Source organism: Poecilia formosa, unplaced genomic scaffold (genome assembly GCF_000485575.1).
Source record: "Poecilia formosa unplaced genomic scaffold, Poecilia_formosa-5.1.2 Scaffold21, whole genome shotgun sequence".
NCBI classification, from domain to species: Eukaryota; Metazoa; Chordata; class Actinopteri; order Cyprinodontiformes; family Poeciliidae; genus Poecilia; species Poecilia formosa.
The window spans coordinates 700,947-719,004 of record NW_006799960.1 but is presented as its reverse complement, the minus strand read 5'-3'; the positions used below and the strand labels follow the sequence as shown (position 1 = coordinate 719,004).

The window sequence follows — 18,058 nt, the reverse complement described above, 5'->3', positions numbered from 1 at the left end:
AGTAATAAGCAGTATCTGAATTTAGAAGCCCAGCTGACCCCACTGGACTTAAAACCATTCCATTCATAGGAATGTTTCTTCAGTAAATGTTTCTGTGACATTTTTGTCCTCAGACTTAAAATATTTGCTGCCAAAAGAACAAGTAGCTACTCTGTTTGCCTGCATTATAGTCCATTCACTATCTGGGAGTAATTTTGCCATCTGGAACATCTTAATCCATGAAATTATCTGTGAAGGTAATTAACTCTCTCCGAGTATGCATGCAGAGATGCGTACAATTTAATATTCCTTGTCATTACTGTTTGCTTGCTTAGTGATTTAAATAAACTATAATGATAGTGTATTTTACTCTGGATCATAAGTAGAATCATTTGGGTAACATAATTGGACAAAGATTTCATGAAAAAACATCTGCGTCTGTCATGCACTGCATCATTATCCCACAGTCTGAGATGAGAAACACCACACAACCGTGAAGTTGACCTTCTCGTCCAAGTTTTCTCTCAGGGAAGCTTGAGAAGCAAAGAACCAATAGCGACCATTTGCAGACCAGAAACTTTCATTTCAGTCAGCCGCAGTAAATAGGACAAGACCTAATGAGTTTGGGAAAGAATTACTCCTAAGAATTGCATCACTGACTTTACTGTGAACCGCGACCACAATTGCAAACGTTCAGCTCTAGGCCCTCTGGCGCCACTAGAGTTGGGGGGGGGGCGGGTCATTAAAGGACACCTATAGGATGCCCTTGGAAAATTAGTATATGACAGTAACGTTTAACTAGCTATGTTCGATTAACCAAATTGTTTGATTGCACAAATTGAAATTACAAAAACAAATTTGTTTAATGGAAACACGGTCCTCTGACGTCTCACAGATGATGAGCGCCAGGGCCACGGCTGAATCATCAACGTATTTCATGCAACTGCTTACATCCGTCGATGACATTATTTTTAATGACTCACCACGTGAAACAAACTTATTCACATGTGACTTTCAGCACATTTCTCATTTAATGGGAACAACAATTGCAAAATTTTGTTTATGCGACATTAGCAGAACAGCGATAAAGATTTGTGCGCATTTGTAATGGAAACGGAGTTACTGATGACGACAAGCAGGTGGGTTATGCTAATTCTGCTACTTCTACAGTCGGTGGCAGAATTCTGATAATTAAAAGTCAGAATAAAACTCAAAGAGTGTGTGCAAGAATTGGTTGTCTGTTCTGTGTCTTTGCGTCACCCTGTGATAGACTGGCAGCCTGCCCAGGATGTACCCAGATATAGAGATGGGCATAAATATGGTAGCAATAGCTTTAACTGACTAGTGGTTGTAGTTTATGTTCATCTCCAAGCTAAAATTTGCACAATCACCACATCTAGCTACTAGAAAAGTCACTGTAGTCCACTTCCAAATTTTGGCATTTGACAACCGTTGTAGCAAAAGTTTCTCTTGCAGTCACTTATAGAGGGTATGTTGCCACTGTTCATGAGATAGCGAAATTGTGAAATGTTGAGCGGACGTTCTCTACAAGAGATTAATGAAGTTTAAATGTTTACTTATTTCTGGTATAACGTAAAATTCTAGTTCTGAACATAACTCTTCAGGCGCTGCTAAATAAGCGTGGTGTGGTCCATTAATAGTGAAAGTGTTCATAGGGTTTGAGGAGGTCAGCTTCAGCTCTATAATCAATGTTCTACCTGTGTATTCTGACACAACACCACCCCGAGCCTTCACTCACACACGCACACCTCGATGCATAATGCCAGCCTTCACGTTCTGGGCTTGTGCAACCATTAGTTACACTGTCAGTCAGCCTCGTACAACCCATAATAAGAGTTTGCATCAGCGGTTTCTCTCACTCCCTTCAGTCCAGATGGGAATTCACTGCATATCGCTGCGTCATCATCTGTTACCCACTCATTACAGGGCAGGGAGCTATTTTCACCATGTATGGATTCACTGTGCACCTGTGAAAGTCGTGTCCACCCACCTGCAGACGTACAGCAAACCTGCCGTTATTCCAGACATTTAAATCCCCCGAAATCCGATAAAGATGCTAATGATGCCACTGGCTTCGGAGTTAACGTCTTTACCAACTGATAACACGTGAGAATGTAGAATTGAATGGAACGTAAACGCAGGCAGATTGTAGGCATTATCTTTCCTGAGTGCAATAAATGATATATTTGTTATCACAGGTTGTCCACGAACCACATATTCATGTTTCTAACAGGTTTTCAAAGGTCACACTGGCAGCAAGCGTGTGACTTCAACAAGTGAAGCCAGAGCAACATAATAGGTTTGCACGTTTCGCGTCTTTCAACCTTGCAGTAGTTGAACTCTGCACGTCACGTTTTTGACAAACAGTCCACAGGGAGCAGTAAAAGCAAAACAGTGTGCTTATTGTTCTTCATGGCTCACCAAGCTTGTTAGCTGACCACATTATAATTTCTGTCATGAATTGAGACAGAAGAGAAAACAGATTAAACTCTCGGAGGCTGTCGTCACTGCTGACTGGCCTATGCTAAAGGATCACAGAAGCCTCTTTGGTCTCTATTTATCCTACTATATATACTGGATGTAATAAGGATCATAAGCTCTCAGAAAACATGTTCAATATTTTAAGATGTTTTTTTGCTCTATTTTTTGACCTCATCTCCTCCGAAAACTTTAATTTCATATTTTGACATCCCTCAAGCCAAAGTTTACATTTAATTTTGTCACACAGTGAGATTTTGTGTGTAAGCAACGTGCAAATATATTTCTAAGTCAAACTCCAACTCGAAAAAATGAAAAAAATAAAAATAAAAAGTCTGCCTCAGTCTAGCAAAACACCCAAAAAGAACAAATGTTGGAAGAAAAACAAAAACAAGTCTTGCATGTGACTCACGAGAAACCGGGAAAGAAAACTATCTAAGAGACCCAGCCCCTTATCCCACTTCTAAATTACACATTAACCCCTCTGCTGTTTGACAGGCACGTGTTGTGCAGAAAAAGATCAAATTATATACCATAAACCTCTACTATTTAGCTGTGCTGTTTGAAAATGTGTTTGTTTTATTTTTCTAAAATACATGTTGTTTGTACCATTTAGATTCTAAATGGACCGTGAACCCGCTCTCGAAAACAGATGGAGAAAGTTCACGAATCACATGTCCCGAGGTCAAAGCCATTCAGAGACCCGGGTCTAAGCATTCCTAAGGCTGACATTCCTACTGTGGGCTGGTCTCTTCCATAGAAAAAAAATAAAATAAAAAAAACCCACTAGAGAGCCCAAAAGATGAGCCATTTCCATGTCCTGAAAAAGTTTATGTTTTTTTTAAAACACAAGTCAGTATCCCCCGCAGAACTGAAAGAACTGAAATCAGACCAGTGTTTGGTTTGAATTTCAGCCAAACAAATGCTGGATTGAAATAAAAAACCCTCCGCTGGACTTGCTCATTGTTGACACAAAGACAGACACTAAAAGACGGCTTTTGTTTAAAAGCTGCGAGCGGGGCCTTGCAGCATCCCAAATTCATCGTATTCACTGCGTGCTGCCAGCGAGCGAAGGCAAACAAAGTCGAATCTCTATAAAACCTTTTTGGCTGCCTCCCACCTCAAGACATCAAAAGCCTGTTTTGACCCGCAACTCGGAGTGACCTGCAGCCCTTTAAGATTATCCACCCAGAATGGCTATTAATCACTCTCCGATTAATAGCCACTCTGTAATGGAAAGAGTTCGGGAAAGTGCTAAAGTGAAAAGCAACAACAAACGTCTTAAAGATTCAACATTCCGGTTTTTGTTGCGTGGAAAATATTAGAAACAACCAACAATGATTGGAAGCAGCAATAAACAGACGTGTCTTCATTCTTTACACCCGTAATTATATTAAATCGGCCTGAAAGCTGTTGTTTGGTCTGTTATTGTGCAGCCAAAGTGCTTGAAGTTTGGAAAAAGGTGATCATAAAGCAACAATGCTTTAAATCTTCTCCAACTGTTCCATGCAGCAACAAAAACAGTCTGTTGGGAAGGAAAGTAAACTGTGGCGTAAATCATTTTCAACTCGAGCAAATTTCAGTTTGGCCTGTGGCAAGTAGAGTAATAGGTAAGTAAACATGTGCAAGCAAAGGCAGCATTTTACTTTCTACAAAAAAAAAGGAAATAAATTAAAAGAAAAGCCATTAAAGAATACTTTTCATATGAAAACCTAAAGTGCTAATCTACTTTCATAAAAGTTCCTTGAAGATTTTCTGAGTTCCTTCAAAATTCCAGAAAATCACTGCTATGTTCTAAAAAAAAGTTTTAAAAAAGATAAATGCTAAGCTATGTGAAAGTACCTGTGTGTACCATTTCATCTAATTTCATCAATATTCCATGTAAGTTCCAGGAAAGTTCTAAGAAACTTAATGTCAATCAACCCCAAATTCAGGGAAATTGGTGTTATATCTGGCTGTACTACTGAGTACGCAACCTTATGCATATATGAGTATGACTGATTAATGTGTTATGTTAACTTCGCTCCTTCATTAGGAAAAAAAAAAAAGACCATTTAGCTGCATTAAAGTCTGTTGAGTTCATGTCGAATTCTTGCATCTCCTGAAACCAGCAGATGTTTTCTTGGGTCCACAAGTTTCAGACCACAGCTATATAAAGACAGTATAATTACTGGACCAGTTTGAGCAAAGTCAGCCATGCCCTTGCTCTGCAACACACACAAACACACACACATATGCAACATGCATATAAGTTAAGTACAACCTACATATAGCACATGGTTTCCAATTTTTACTTCCACAGAACTGCACAAGAACTTTTCACATTTGAATGTATATCTGAGCAGCGTTTCAATCTGCCAAAAATAACAAAACACCACAAATATAAAATTGAACTTTTACTCTGAGGTCCAGGTGTTACTGTTCGCTTTGCATATTTCAATGGAGTTCATTTTTCCTAACCATTTTCAAACACTTGCTCAAAAATGCGCTTGGTGTGACTTGGAAAAAAAAACAAAACAAACAAACAACACGTACCCCTCGAACACATTTCTGCTCTTTGTGGCCGCGGACTTTATTTTATTGGGTTTTTATGAGATAGATCAAAACAAAGTGGCGCATAATTTTGAGAGTGAACTACCATTTGTGGCATTGACAGCTGCAAAAAATTCTGGCGTGTGTTTCAGCCAGCTTTCTACATCTGATGACTATTTTCCTTTTTTATTTTTTTCTTTAATTCTTCTTAAACTCATTCAGTAGTGAACAACAATTTTCAAGTCTTGTCACAGATTCTGAATGGGATCTTGACTTTGACTTTGATTGCAACCATCAAAGTCTATCTCTACTTGTGTTTGATCATTATGCTGCCTGAAGGTGAACATCTATTCCAGTCTTACGTCTTTTGCTGCTACAAACAAACTTTTTTTTTTTTTTTTTTTTAAAGGCTGACCATATCCCACATGCTTGCTATGAGCCTTGTACAACTTGTTGCAAAGTGAAAACCTCAATTTGGTGACCTCTACAAGGCAACTAATTGCATTGGTTTTTGTTCAGGGGCATTCTAGTAAAGCAGGTTGAAAAAAAAAATGCATTTCACTCTAGTAAAACACATATCCTTTGTGGATGTCATGACAAAATTCGAAAATCTCACAAAGTCCTAAATTCCAAAATGTTCCCACACTTTTTGAAAAGTAATTCATCTTTTAGAGGAACCTCCCCCCAACCCCTAAAGTTGTTTCAAAGTAATTTTACTAATCAAAGAGGGATTATCGCCTTCACTTGACTTTGAGGCTTCAGCGTTTCCAAAACACGGGTCGACTTTAGGACTTCCTGGTCAGTTGAGGGGGTTTTAATGAGGGGATTTTCAGTTTGAGCAGTGATGCAAGACTCAAGTCATAGACGATCAGCTACTATAATCAGGCCTTCATTCATTCACACTTCACCCTTCATGCGCTGCGTGATTCTGCCTCTCGTCCTCTTGAGTGTTGCGCCCAGGGTTTTACAGCTTTCACGGCGGGCGACGAAAATCTGGTTTGATCTGACCCGTGTGCACAGAAAGAAGCCTGTGTCAGATTTTCCTTTTACAAATCAATTAAAGATGCCACACACTTTCAAGGGTTGTAGATTTTATGTTAATGGTTGAAACTTGGATAAGGACGATGCAATTGATGTCTGAGAAACACTTCAAACAAAGTATTTCAAGTTTTTATTCGAGCTTCATAAGATACTCCGAATAAACAGCTAAATTAGCCTGAAAGTAACACAAAGCAGCTGTGGAAAACAAAGAGAGGGATCCAACTAAAAATCAGAAAAAAAAAAAAAAACATTCACTCAGTCAGATTGGATAGGAAGCACCTCTGTAGTACATCAACTTTTAAGACTTGCTAAAGCTTCTCAATTGGATTTTGGCCCAGATGTCGACTGGGCCGTTTTAACACGTGAATATGCTTTGATCGACGCCATTCATTACAGCTATGTCTCCACCACAGTCTCAAATCGTTTTCAGCCCGTGACCTTCCAGGGTTGCCCTGTATTTAGCTCCACTCGTTTTACCATCAACTCTCACCAGTTCCTCTCTCTCTGCTAAGTCATTCTGCCACCGCGCTCAAGCCTGCCATGAACTGGATACTACTTGGGCAACACCATTGTCATCCAGAATAATTTTACATCACCGCTAACCGAGGACGTGCGAACAAAAGGAAAAAGTATGTGCTCTGAAATTGTCGCTTTAAAAGTATGCAGAGATTTTCAGGTTTGTGGAAAACAGTCTTAAGGCGAAATGGGACAAAATCTAATTATCCGACTGCGGTGAAAAGAATGAGGTTAAAGCCAAAGATGGAGGTGGCAGCATCATGCTGAAGGACTATTTTGAAGCAAGATATAAGCATTGAGAACTTTTTTTTTTCAAATTCTTCAACTTTATATTAATATTAATCAAAAGATTTAATATTTCAAGTCTTAAAATTTGTTGGTTCCAGCCCCACGTTCACATCCCAAACACACATCAGAGCGGGACTCGGTATTGATAAATCAAATGTTAAGCTTCTGGAACAGCTTTCCCAGAGCTCTGACATCAAATCTAACGATAAATTTGTGGGCTATGATTTAATACTGCGCCTGTGGTGGAAAGCCAACAAATATTTAAGTGACTTTTATGAATTCTGCCAAGGGGAAAGGTCAAATATCCAGCCAGAACTATACCAGAAACGTTTATAAAATTATATTTTCGATCCAGTGCCTGAGTCTTGTCATCTAGACAAGTCAGCTACAAGATAAACAGGTACAGTGTTTTTTTTTGGTTTGTTTGTTTTTTTAAAACACGGTGTAAATAAGCCCAAGTCCAAAAAGACAAAGAGCAAGATCAGCTTGAGAGACAGAAAATGACAGAGAGTGTGAAGGAGTGAAAGTGGGCACAATATGCTGCACAGAGGTCAGGTCACAGAGGCCAGAGCGGAGACGGAAACGCCGCTCAGATCAGCTCAGCGGCTGACAGCTCTCTGACAGGGATTAGAGGGCTCTCTGTAAATAATAGGGGTTCAGTCCTGGGGCAGCCAGCTCCTCTACAAAGCGTTCATTTCTCAGTTTCTCTTTCTCCGTCTCCTCCCCGGGGCCAAGCATTCTCACACACTTTTGGTTTTTCCGAGTGATATTTTCATCAGCAGCCCAGCAGCTTGGTATTTTCCTACTGAGGGGAAATAGTTCCACTAAGTGGAATACTTCTGGGCCCTCGTCTGCATCTTCTCAAACTGAGACGTTCCAGATTGTCCAAAAAATTGAAGGAAAGGAGGAAAAGAGGAGACAGTGATGACGCCATTGATTTAATGTGAACATCTGGGAGCCAGACGCATTCAGAGACCTAATATAGACACAGAGAGCAAGAGGTGGGCAACCTGTGTGGTTGGGTGACACATCAGCTGCTCTTTGAGGAGTTTTTTTTTTTATAACGGGGAAATATGGGCTGTAGTTCATCAGTAAACACCTGCATGGTGAACGATGTGTACAAAACCTTTTTGTCTCACCGTACATTTAATCAATGTTACCGTTTATCAAATAACAACCCCTATATGGCAAACTGCCATAACATAAAATCAAACCATACATCAATCTGTAAGTTTGTCTTTCAAAAATCATTAACTGGTTTCCTCCTTGTCAAATTGAAAGTTGTGACTGGACATAAAGATATTTTGAACAAGGTAATACATACATTTTTAGATTTTCCTTGTTAGGAAGCATTTTAATGCATACGCAAATTAATTAGAAGTTTATGTAGACTGGCTGGGTGTTGAAAGCAGGTATATTAGTAGAGTCTTTCTCTACGTTTTCTACTTGTATCTTCTCTTTCTCCACTTGCCCATTCCTGACTCATTCTTGAAATTTATGTCAGGCTCCGCTTTGACAATGCGACATTCTGCAGTTGAACTGCACCCTTTAAAAGTTCCACGACTTATTTTTGGTTGACAAGCCTATGCACAATTTGGAGGTATGTGCGCTTTTCGCTGTTTTGCAGCTCTATGTGTCAGGCAGTCCGATGCAAAGGTCTTGGTCAAGGTACTCTATTTATTAATGTGGAGATAGTGGATTTTTGATTCCAGCTAATTTTTTTTTAAATTCTGTACTGCTCTCTCCTGTTGTAAGTTTTCTTGTTATGTCTGATTTTCCATGCTTGTGTCTTTGTTGTTGTTTTTTTTCGACAATTTTAAGTACATCATGATTAATAAAACAAGGATTACAATTAAATAAATAAATAAATAAATAAATAAATAAATAAATAAAACAACCCCTTGCTGTAATGCTTCCAATAATTCAGCTAAAATTTTTTTATAAGTTTTAAAAGTTTAAACACAAGAGAAATACTTTGTTGCAGGCTTTTGTCATACAAGCAAAGCAAAACACTATATCCCTTCGAAATCTTTGCCATATGTAATGTTCAACTGAAAAACACAGTTCTGTCAGAAGAAATAAAACCCAAAGGTGCAATAACTCAGCTCCACAACAAACAAACCTATAATTTGTTGAAGCACATTTTTTTTTGTTGTTGTTGTTTTTTTTATCCATTAATCAACATTTCAAATTTAGTCTTGTATTTGTTAGACGATATGCCTGAAGGATTGAGGATTATAGGACTGTCGGCCATTATGAAAAACAAGCCTGTTAAAATACACGTTCTGCTTTTGAACTGAACTTATATCCTGTCATGTTAAACTAAGCAAGTTCCAGAGAGCACAGCTGTCTTCCAGACACGCCTTAACCACCAGGGCTGCCCGCACCATCAGGAGAGGAAGAGGAGGAGAAGGAGGAGGAGGACTTTTAGGTGAAAGTGGAGCAGAGGAAAAGGAGAGGAAACTTTCCGCAGAATGCTGTCCCTGTCCTCGCAGACCTTACGCTGGGCTGTCAGCAGAAGCTTCGGGATCAGAGGGAGGGAAGCTGCAGAGGATGACAGCTCGTGCAGAGGGACGTAGCTCACCTGCGGAGCAGAACCGCGTTTATACAGTGTAAACAGAGCGGAACCGAATTCCCAATTTTAATGCCCGGGCTTTTCCTCACCAGTGATGAGTTGGCTCCTGTTGTGGATTCTGATAGCAGCTGGGATTCAACAGGTGAGCTGAAGGGATTTTTTCCAACCCCCTGTTGTTTGTTGAATGAATATGCCACTGCAGATTTATTTATGACTTCTGTTGTGTGTGTGTGTGTGTGTGGGTGTGTGTGTGTGTGTGTGTGTGTTTATTATATGATTGAGGAAAAGGCACTGTGTCTATTGTTCAGGTGTTTTTTCTTTTCATGGATCAAGATGCTTGACAATTTAAACAGTCTAACAGTTTCTCAAAAATATTTAAATTCTCTTCAGCACATCTGAAAATAAGCTGTTATAGTTACCCACATTTCCATTATTAGATAAACTTGCAATGTGAGCAGACGCCTTGTGTGTTTTCTCGTATTATATGTTAGCGCCCTCTTGTGGTTTGTCCAAGAAATGCTTTTCACTTGGCTCGGACTTGTTTCTTGAATTTACTCCAGTTCGAGAACATCAATTAGTGACCATCTGTTGGAAATTGTAAAGATATAATCAACAGCAGTGGGTTGTACTTTACTTGACATAAAACTTGAACTCATCTAACGAGTAAAGTAACATAAATAAAAGCAAAAAGATGTAAAAGATGTATAAAGTAATTTTAAGACAAGGCATACACAGCAAGAAAAAAAAATGTTTCAGAAGTTTCTCTGACATCCAGTTAAAACATATTAAGTTGGAAATAAGTGTTTCTTATTTTAGGTGTTTTTCACATAAAATGTTCTAGAACTTTTTAATATCAGATGGTTAAAAAAAAAAAGATCAAAATTTACTCAAAAGACTCTCTTTATTGCATTTGGAGCCAAATTATTACTAACTGAATGAATAATTTCAGTTTTTGAAATGGAAATAAATTGCAGGGCCCTCAGGACCGAATGCCTTCGAGGCTAACATGCAACTTTCCCGTGTTCTGCTGGCGCTTCTCAGCAAATAAAGACCTTCAGCATGCAGTGAAACTGTGTCACTAAATGGGTTGGCATATTAAAAGGGAGTAGACAGTTTTAACCCTTAAAGTACAATACAAATCTGCCTGCAATTTAACAAATGTTAAGTGCACTGAGCACACAATCTTTAAAACTAATGTTCAGATCCCAGCTCCTCCTTGGTTTCATGTCTGCTCTCTCTTTGTATGAGTAGTAGTCATAAGAAGAGCTTGTACTTAGCTTGTCAAAATGACTCACGTCCCTGTTTGATTTAGATTTAACTTCCGTTTAATTCAGCCAAAAACCTTTTCTGTGATAGAAAAAAAAAAAAGATGGCTGTCACTTAGAACGTGATAAAACAATGTGAAAAGTGTAACAAACAAAAATAATTTTACAGTTTTTCCGTAAAACATTACATGTTGGGCAGCTGGATAACCGGTGGGAAAAAGCTTTTTTGGCCCTTCTTATAACTGCTGACCAACTTTATGCACACTGGTATTTTGATCATTTTATTTTGCCTTTGAGGTTGGAAGGTTTCGTATCTGTTACCCTAATCTCTTTAGATTCCCAGTAGGAACATGACTAATATTGGGGATAGCTGTTCATCACTCTTTCTTTTGCAAATAGACGTGTGACTGCAGGCTAAATGAACTCCTCTGAGGGTCGGCTTAGTGGCACAGCTTTGATTAAAACTCATTAATCAGCATTAGCTGACAACATCACACTGACTTATTAATAATATGATTCTAACTCCAAATGAAGGGCTGACAACAGGATTTAAAAATTGACCAATAAGCTTAAGATGATTAAATATGTTTTTGCCATAATTACTTGTGGATTAGGCATGCATGCTTGTGTGTGTGTGTGTGCGTGTGTGTCTTTTAAAGATGTGAGTTAAAGGCTTCTGTTTTCTCCAGGAGGATGAGTCAATCTGTGATTTATAACGTGACTATATTTGGACCTGCAGTCATGTGTGCCGTCTCTTGGCTAAACTTTGCCACATTGCGGATAATGCCGATGGTCAATCGTAAAGTCTTACATTAGATCGGTTATTGTATTTTCCTCAAATCTGTTCTGAAATGATTATTAGCTGCACAATTTGTTCTTGGACAAAATGCATTTGAAATTAAGATGGCAAAACAAACAACTTCTGATCCTGGGGCTGTTAATGAATCTCCAGTGATCTCTGCCAGTCCATCAACAACGGAAGAGAAACTCTGATTCATTATCAGTATTTTGTAACGTTTTACCAGACTCGGATCCATAACGAGATCCTGATGCAGATTTAATAAGATTATCTCCACAGGGACTTGAGCTCACTTTAGAATAACTCCTTTATTGAAGTTATCGCATAGTGTGACCACATGTTAGTGATCATGCAGGCAGTGAATCAATTAGGGATGTGAGAGCTTTCAGATCAGTCATCCATGTGAGCGTTATCAAAGAGGGTTGAGTATGAAAAGAGTCAGGATAAGGAATGTTACATGTAATACTTAACAACACAGCAAATACAATTTTCTTTCTGCAGTCCTTTGCAAACTAAACAACGTAGAATCTGGCATTGCCATTTTTAACTTTAGAAGCTTACTCAAGATTTTATTTTTTTATTTTTTTTTGATGCAAAAATATAACCATAGCAACCGAGTTCTTGTATATATCAACAACATACTTATTTTGCTGGAACACATTTGAAAAAGTATGTTCATTATAAATCGTAAATTATTATTTTCAAGCATTCTTGTGGTAACACTTTACTTGAAGGCGTGTGCATAAGACTGACATGACGCTGTCATAAACATGACATAACATCTGTCATGAACATTCAGAAGTCTTTATGAATGTTTATGACAGTTGCCATGAAGTGTCATTCGGTAAATAATGACACTTTCAATGCAAAGTTGCTCTAAAAGTTGCATTAAAAGTCCATTAAAAGTGCCAACTTTGCTTCTTTCCTTCCAGGCCTACTCCCTGAATTCCACTGCCATGCCGCCCGCCACGGCCCTCGCCTCTCCGACTCCAGACCCGTACAACGTGACGCGCTACTGCAAGTGGCCCTGCGAGTGTCCCGAGGTGGCGCCCAAGTGCCCCCCTGGCGTCAGCCTCCTCATGGACGGCTGCGACTGCTGCAAGGCCTGCGCCAGGCAGGTCGGGGAGGAGTGCAACGAGGCCGACACCTGCGACTTCCACAAGGGGCTGTACTGCGACTACAGCTCGGACAAGCCTAGGTACGAAAAAGGAGTGTGCGCATGTAAGTGTCACTCGCTGGAATGACCATCTGGTCTTCACACAACAGGAACAACTCGGTTCACATTCTCGCATTTGCATGCTACTTTGTCAAAGCGTTTGGACATTGACAAGGAATGCAGCTGGTATTAGATAAACAACGCAACTGAATATGTAAATGGCTACAAATCAAGCTAAATGCTAGCTTTATTGCCCTCCCCGTGTGCTGGCACTCCAGATATGATATGCAAAGCCTTAATAAACCCATTAATTTACCCATTTAATTATTATATGACAGTAACGCCTTACTTTCAGAGTACATTTATTAATTATTTGCTGGAACAAAAATGATCCATTGTAAAGAAATATGAATGAAACAATAAATCTACATTCCCTGTATGTATGTATGTATATATATATATATATATATATATATATATATATATATATATATATATATATATATCAGGTAAGCTAAGTTAATTAGCTTACTTGATAAGCTAATTAACTATACAGAAAACTCATTTTAGTCTCTTATTAAATACAATAGTCTCAGATTGTATTTAAACTGTATCAGTGTACAGGGTAAATATTCTTTGTTATGGAACCTAAATTGCACACTTTATTAAAAAAAAGGAATTAAAGGAATCTAAATGATGCATAGGTATTAAAACTAGCAATCTCAGATCAAAACAAACGTGCAGCTGAGGCAGGCTGAGAAAAACGAACAAGATGTTTGTGCACGGAAAGCATCGAGGTTATTTACAAGAATTAAACAACTGTACAAATAGCAGCAGAAATGTGAATAATTATGGCGTTGTTGAGATACACACAAGCTGTATGATCCTGGTCAGAGCTATTTTTGCAGAGTCTTAAGCTCCTACTGTAATTCTGCTATAATCTAATGACTGGATATAACAAGGTTCCTCCCTATTTAGAGACATGTGTTTAAAACACAGTGCAGCACTACAAGCATCTTGCATTGCAGACCGAGCTGTTGATCTACATAACATGTGTCCACTTGTCGTTTCTATCAGATATGACGGGAACGGGCTGTGAATATGACGGCGTGCTCTACCGTAACGGTCAGAGCTTCAAGCCCAGCTGTAAATACCAGTGTTTGTGCGTGAACGGCGCCATCGGTTGTGTGTCCCTGTGCTCAGAGTCCCAGCCTCCCAGGGTTTGGTGCCAAAGTCCGCGGAGAGTCAAAGTCCGGGGGCAGTGCTGTGAGCAATGGATCTGTGACGAGCCAAAGAAAGGACGCAAGACAGCGCCGCGGCACGCCGTGGAGGGTATGACACCCGGGATAGAAACGGGGGCAATGGTTATTTTGTCTATTAAAACATTTCCCAAGAAATCGTCTTCATTAGAAAAGAGCAAGATGATTACTGACGACCTAGAATTTAGAACACAGTTAAAATACAGAGAATAATCAATCTGTGTCGCGCATTACTTTCACAAGCAAATCATTTCATGTAGACACCAGTCATGAAATGTGTAAAAAGTAACAGCTATTAGAGTTGAAGGAATAAATATAATGCCATTTTCAGTCTTTTAAAAATTTCAGATTCTGTGGTATTATGTAAATAATTCATGATCAGACAAGAAGATATGACAAAAATGTGAGGAAAAAAAATCAAACAAAAAACACCTTCTCAACATCTGTAGTTGTATTAATGAATATCTTAAATAATTAGTATTGAAGTCTAGGCACAAAGGTAAAGAAATTAGGAGAAAATGTAGCACTGCAAATTATTACTAATTTATCTGTGATTCCTATGTAGAACTGACTTTACGAAGCAAAAAAAAAACAACCTTTTTTTTCTGGTTCACTCGCTGTACTTTTGCAAATACTGTTTTCAAATCCAAGACGATCACAAGATGTGGGAGTGTGTATGAATTTGTTCATCCGAGCCTTTTTTCCCGTGGAAGGCCCCCCCACACTGTTTTTTGGGAGTCACTTCCAGGTTCCAGACGGTTAGAGCAACAACCGGGACTTTGCCTTCGTGACTTTGACACGAAGGCAAGAAAACCAGAGCAGATCTTGTTGGGTTGCACACGTGGACAAATTAGATTCAGATGCCGACATTAGTGTGTCTTGATGCCTTAAATTGGAAACAGATGCAGTGTAGATGAAGATCTTGCGTTTTGTAATTTCAAATGAAATCGTATTCGCCTAGTCCCAAATCACAATCGCTCGCGACGCCGTATGAGACAAACAGGTCTAATTCCAAGTTGACAGAGGTATCACATGTCAGTGACTCTAATCATTAAAGGGAAATATGCATGTTTAATGAGCACAACCAGAAAGAAAACACAACGTTAAAGGCAGCAGTCATTTCAAATAACACATAAATGGACAGTAGGAATACAAATGTGCTATTGTTGCACCCTTAAAAAGAACAGAAAAACTCATTTGGATTTTCGCTTTTGTGCAACTTCATTAAACAAAATCCACTTTTCGAGCAAACAGCGTGTGTAGTTCTCTCTCCCTCTCCGTATACAATCACAGGTCATGAACTTTTAACTCCCATCATGCATTGTGTCGTTCTTAAAGGGGTATTATCATGACAAGTTGGAGGATTGACCGGTCGGTCAAAAACCTTGAACTTCTTTAAGTCAGTCATTAACTTTATTTTTTTTGAAAATGTTTAACATGTCATGACCATGTTGCGTGATAACATTACGGATTTGTTTGATAGCGACTATAAAAAATGGGATTGAATTTGAAAAATCAACTGCTCACCTCACATTGCACCAAGTGCAACGGAGGATGAAAATGTGAACACTGAACCTCTTGTGCGTGTTGCATAACTCTTTGCTTCCTGCTCCTGCCAATCTAGTTTTTCCAACTGAGAGCTGGCACAAGAACTGCATCACCCAGACCACCTCGTGGAGCCCCTGCTCCAAGACCTGCGGCCGCGGCCTGTCGTTGAGGATCTCCAACGCCAACGACCAATGTGAGCTCGTCCAAGAGTCCCGTCTCTGCAATCTGAGGCCGTGTGAAGTAGACATCACCAAGCACATCAAGGTAGGCGTGTGCACTTTCGGCGTCATTGAGGGTTCCCAAAAAGCCTCGGTCCTAAAAGGTTGTCTCGTTCCTTAGCCAGGAAAGAAGTGCCTGAATATCTACAGGGAGGATCAGCCCTCGCACCTCACCATTTCTGGCTGCACCAGCAAGAAGTGGTACCGACCAAAGTACTGTGGCGTTTGCACCGACGAGCGCTGCTGCATCCCGTACAAGTCGAAGACCGTCGACGTGGAGTTTGAGTGTCCGAACGGGACCGGGTTCACTTGGAAGATGATGTGGATCCAGGCGTGCTTCTGCAACCTTAGCTGCAGGAATCCCAATGACATCTTTGCAGAGCTGGAGAGCTACTATGGTTACCCGGAAGTCGTGAACTAAAATGCTGCAATTTGGCAAAGAACACTTCTTTTGTTTTGTTTTTGTTTTTTTGTTTCCTAAAAGATATTTTGAGTTTTTAAATGTGCAATCTATATTTTTTTCTTTTGGAAAAAATTGTAAATATGAAATGTGTCTCCAACACAGATTCGTGTAATAAGAATATTTGAAGAGGTAAAGCAATAAAAGCTTATATTTAAAGTTTAATTTATTTATGTAGAGTTTCTGATTAACGCTACGCATCTACATCGGCTTGCTCCCTAATCAAGCATCTTCTCAGCCTCATACACACGTTTTCCTCTTTTCATTTTTCGCCCGTTTCTTTGCAAACAAAAAGTAGACAATATTTTCCGCCTTTGCAAAAGCAAAGTATTAAACCAATGGTTTTATTTGGACATTCTGTCCAAATAAAACCATAAAGTTCATTGTATTCCACCGGGAATTTACACTTCAGCTAGAAACTGTGAAGTGAAAAGACCTTTTTCTTTTTTTAACTCATATGAAAATGTGGTGTGCATTTGTATTCAGCCCCCCAAAATCTCTACATTTTTTGAAGTTTTATATGTTTTGGAGAGTATGCCTACCAACCGTTCAAATCTCAGATTTGAAAAATACTTCAACCTCAGTCTGGTTGGACAACATTTATGAACATCAATTTTAAAAGGTCATAGTGTCTCAGCCAGACTTCGGTCTTTGACTGGATCTTTCTAAAACATTAATGGGCTTTGATCTAGCCGACTGCCCCACCTTTTCAACTCCCACTTAAGCTGTGGCTCTGGTGACTGTTTTATAGCCTAACCGTGCGTTAAACATCTCTGCAACTTTATCTGTCTGGTGTAATCCTTGGTTTTCATGAAGCCATCTGTTCATTGTTCTCAAACGAAGCTATGTGCATCACAATAAATTCACTGAACTTTAAGTTCTTTAAGAAAGTTCAGCGGCTGCAGAAGGCACCGTTGACATTTTTCCTGCATTTTATCATTGTCCTTACAAGTACAGAAAGTAAATCAATGTTATAGTTACATTTTGAAATATGCAATAATGCAACAAAAGGGAATCTGTTACAAGTTTTTTTTATTGTCATTTTTTAATAAATACAAACCGTTATATCATTTTTAATGCTATTTGTTTTTTTTTTCCCCCTACAGCAAAAGAGATGGTTTGTGCATTGCATCTTTACAAAGCTGCATTTATGTCATCTGCAAAGTAATATGTTGCTGTAGTGCAAGTAAAATACAGGAAATGGTATCGGGTAAGTTCTATGGCTATCCTCATGTTAACATGTGGACCTCTCCGTCTGCACTCACCCAACAAATCCAAAAACCACACAGGAGCATCACATCTCAAAAGCGAACAATTTCATGGCACTTTTTTTTTTTGTTTTTTTTTGTTTTTTTTCCTTTGTGCTTGATTGCATAGAAATCGGCATACATATAGCTTGGGAGAGAGGGGAAAAAAAACTTAAGGAAATAAGCATATGTGATTGTAAAAACTCGTGTGAATTTGCATTTTAATTCGTTATAAAGCTAATTCTTAATGAAATGTTCAGTCTTAATTCAAGTCGTATTTCGCCTGCAAACAGTCGGTTCGTGCGGAAACCTTCAAGGGAGCAACAAGGGGGAACTAAAATAAAACCCAACACCTCAGAGATGATAAACACCAGCTGAATGAAATTATCATTTACAGTATATCCTGAAAACTTTCTCCCTTAATTTGTGAAGCTACAGATACAACGAGCCCTTTACGATTCATCCATCCGTCCGAGTGCTTCCTCGCTCCCTTTCCCTTACGACTACAAATCTGCTCCTACGCACAAACGACGCCACTTGGAAACATAAAAGAGTAAATGACCAGACAATTAGTGAGAAGACAACAAGACAGTTACAGCAGGGTAAATTCGAGAAAGCTGTGTCGAAACGTGGTAAAGGTAGAGGGGGGGAAAAAAAACAGAAGGAATGCTGGATT

The 18,058-nt window shown here is 39.1% G+C and overlaps 1 protein-coding gene and 1 long non-coding RNA gene across 2 annotated transcripts; one reads left to right on the top strand and one right to left on the bottom strand.

Annotated features, from left to right (window-relative positions):
- Positions 1-1,022: 1,022 nt before the first annotated feature.
- On the bottom strand, positions 1,023-6,619 carry LOC107835762 (uncharacterized). Its single transcript, XR_001661582.1, has 3 exons — positions 6,608-6,619; positions 5,436-5,438; positions 1,023-1,101 (listed from the first exon to the last, which is right to left on the bottom strand). It is a non-coding gene; the product is annotated as an uncharacterized LOC107835762 (long non-coding RNA).
- A 2,660-nt stretch (positions 6,620-9,279) lies between these two features.
- On the top strand, positions 9,280-17,823 carry ccn4a (cellular communication network factor 4a). The gene is made up of 5 exons (XM_007547572.2): positions 9,280-9,572; positions 12,427-12,715; positions 13,728-13,982; positions 15,534-15,721; positions 15,797-17,823. The coding sequence occupies exons 1-5, from the start codon at positions 9,525-9,527 to the stop codon at positions 16,094-16,096; spliced, it is 1,080 nt and encodes a 359-aa protein (XP_007547634.1). The 5' UTR covers positions 9,280-9,524; the 3' UTR covers positions 16,097-17,823.
- The last annotated feature ends 235 nt before the right edge of the window (positions 17,824-18,058 follow it).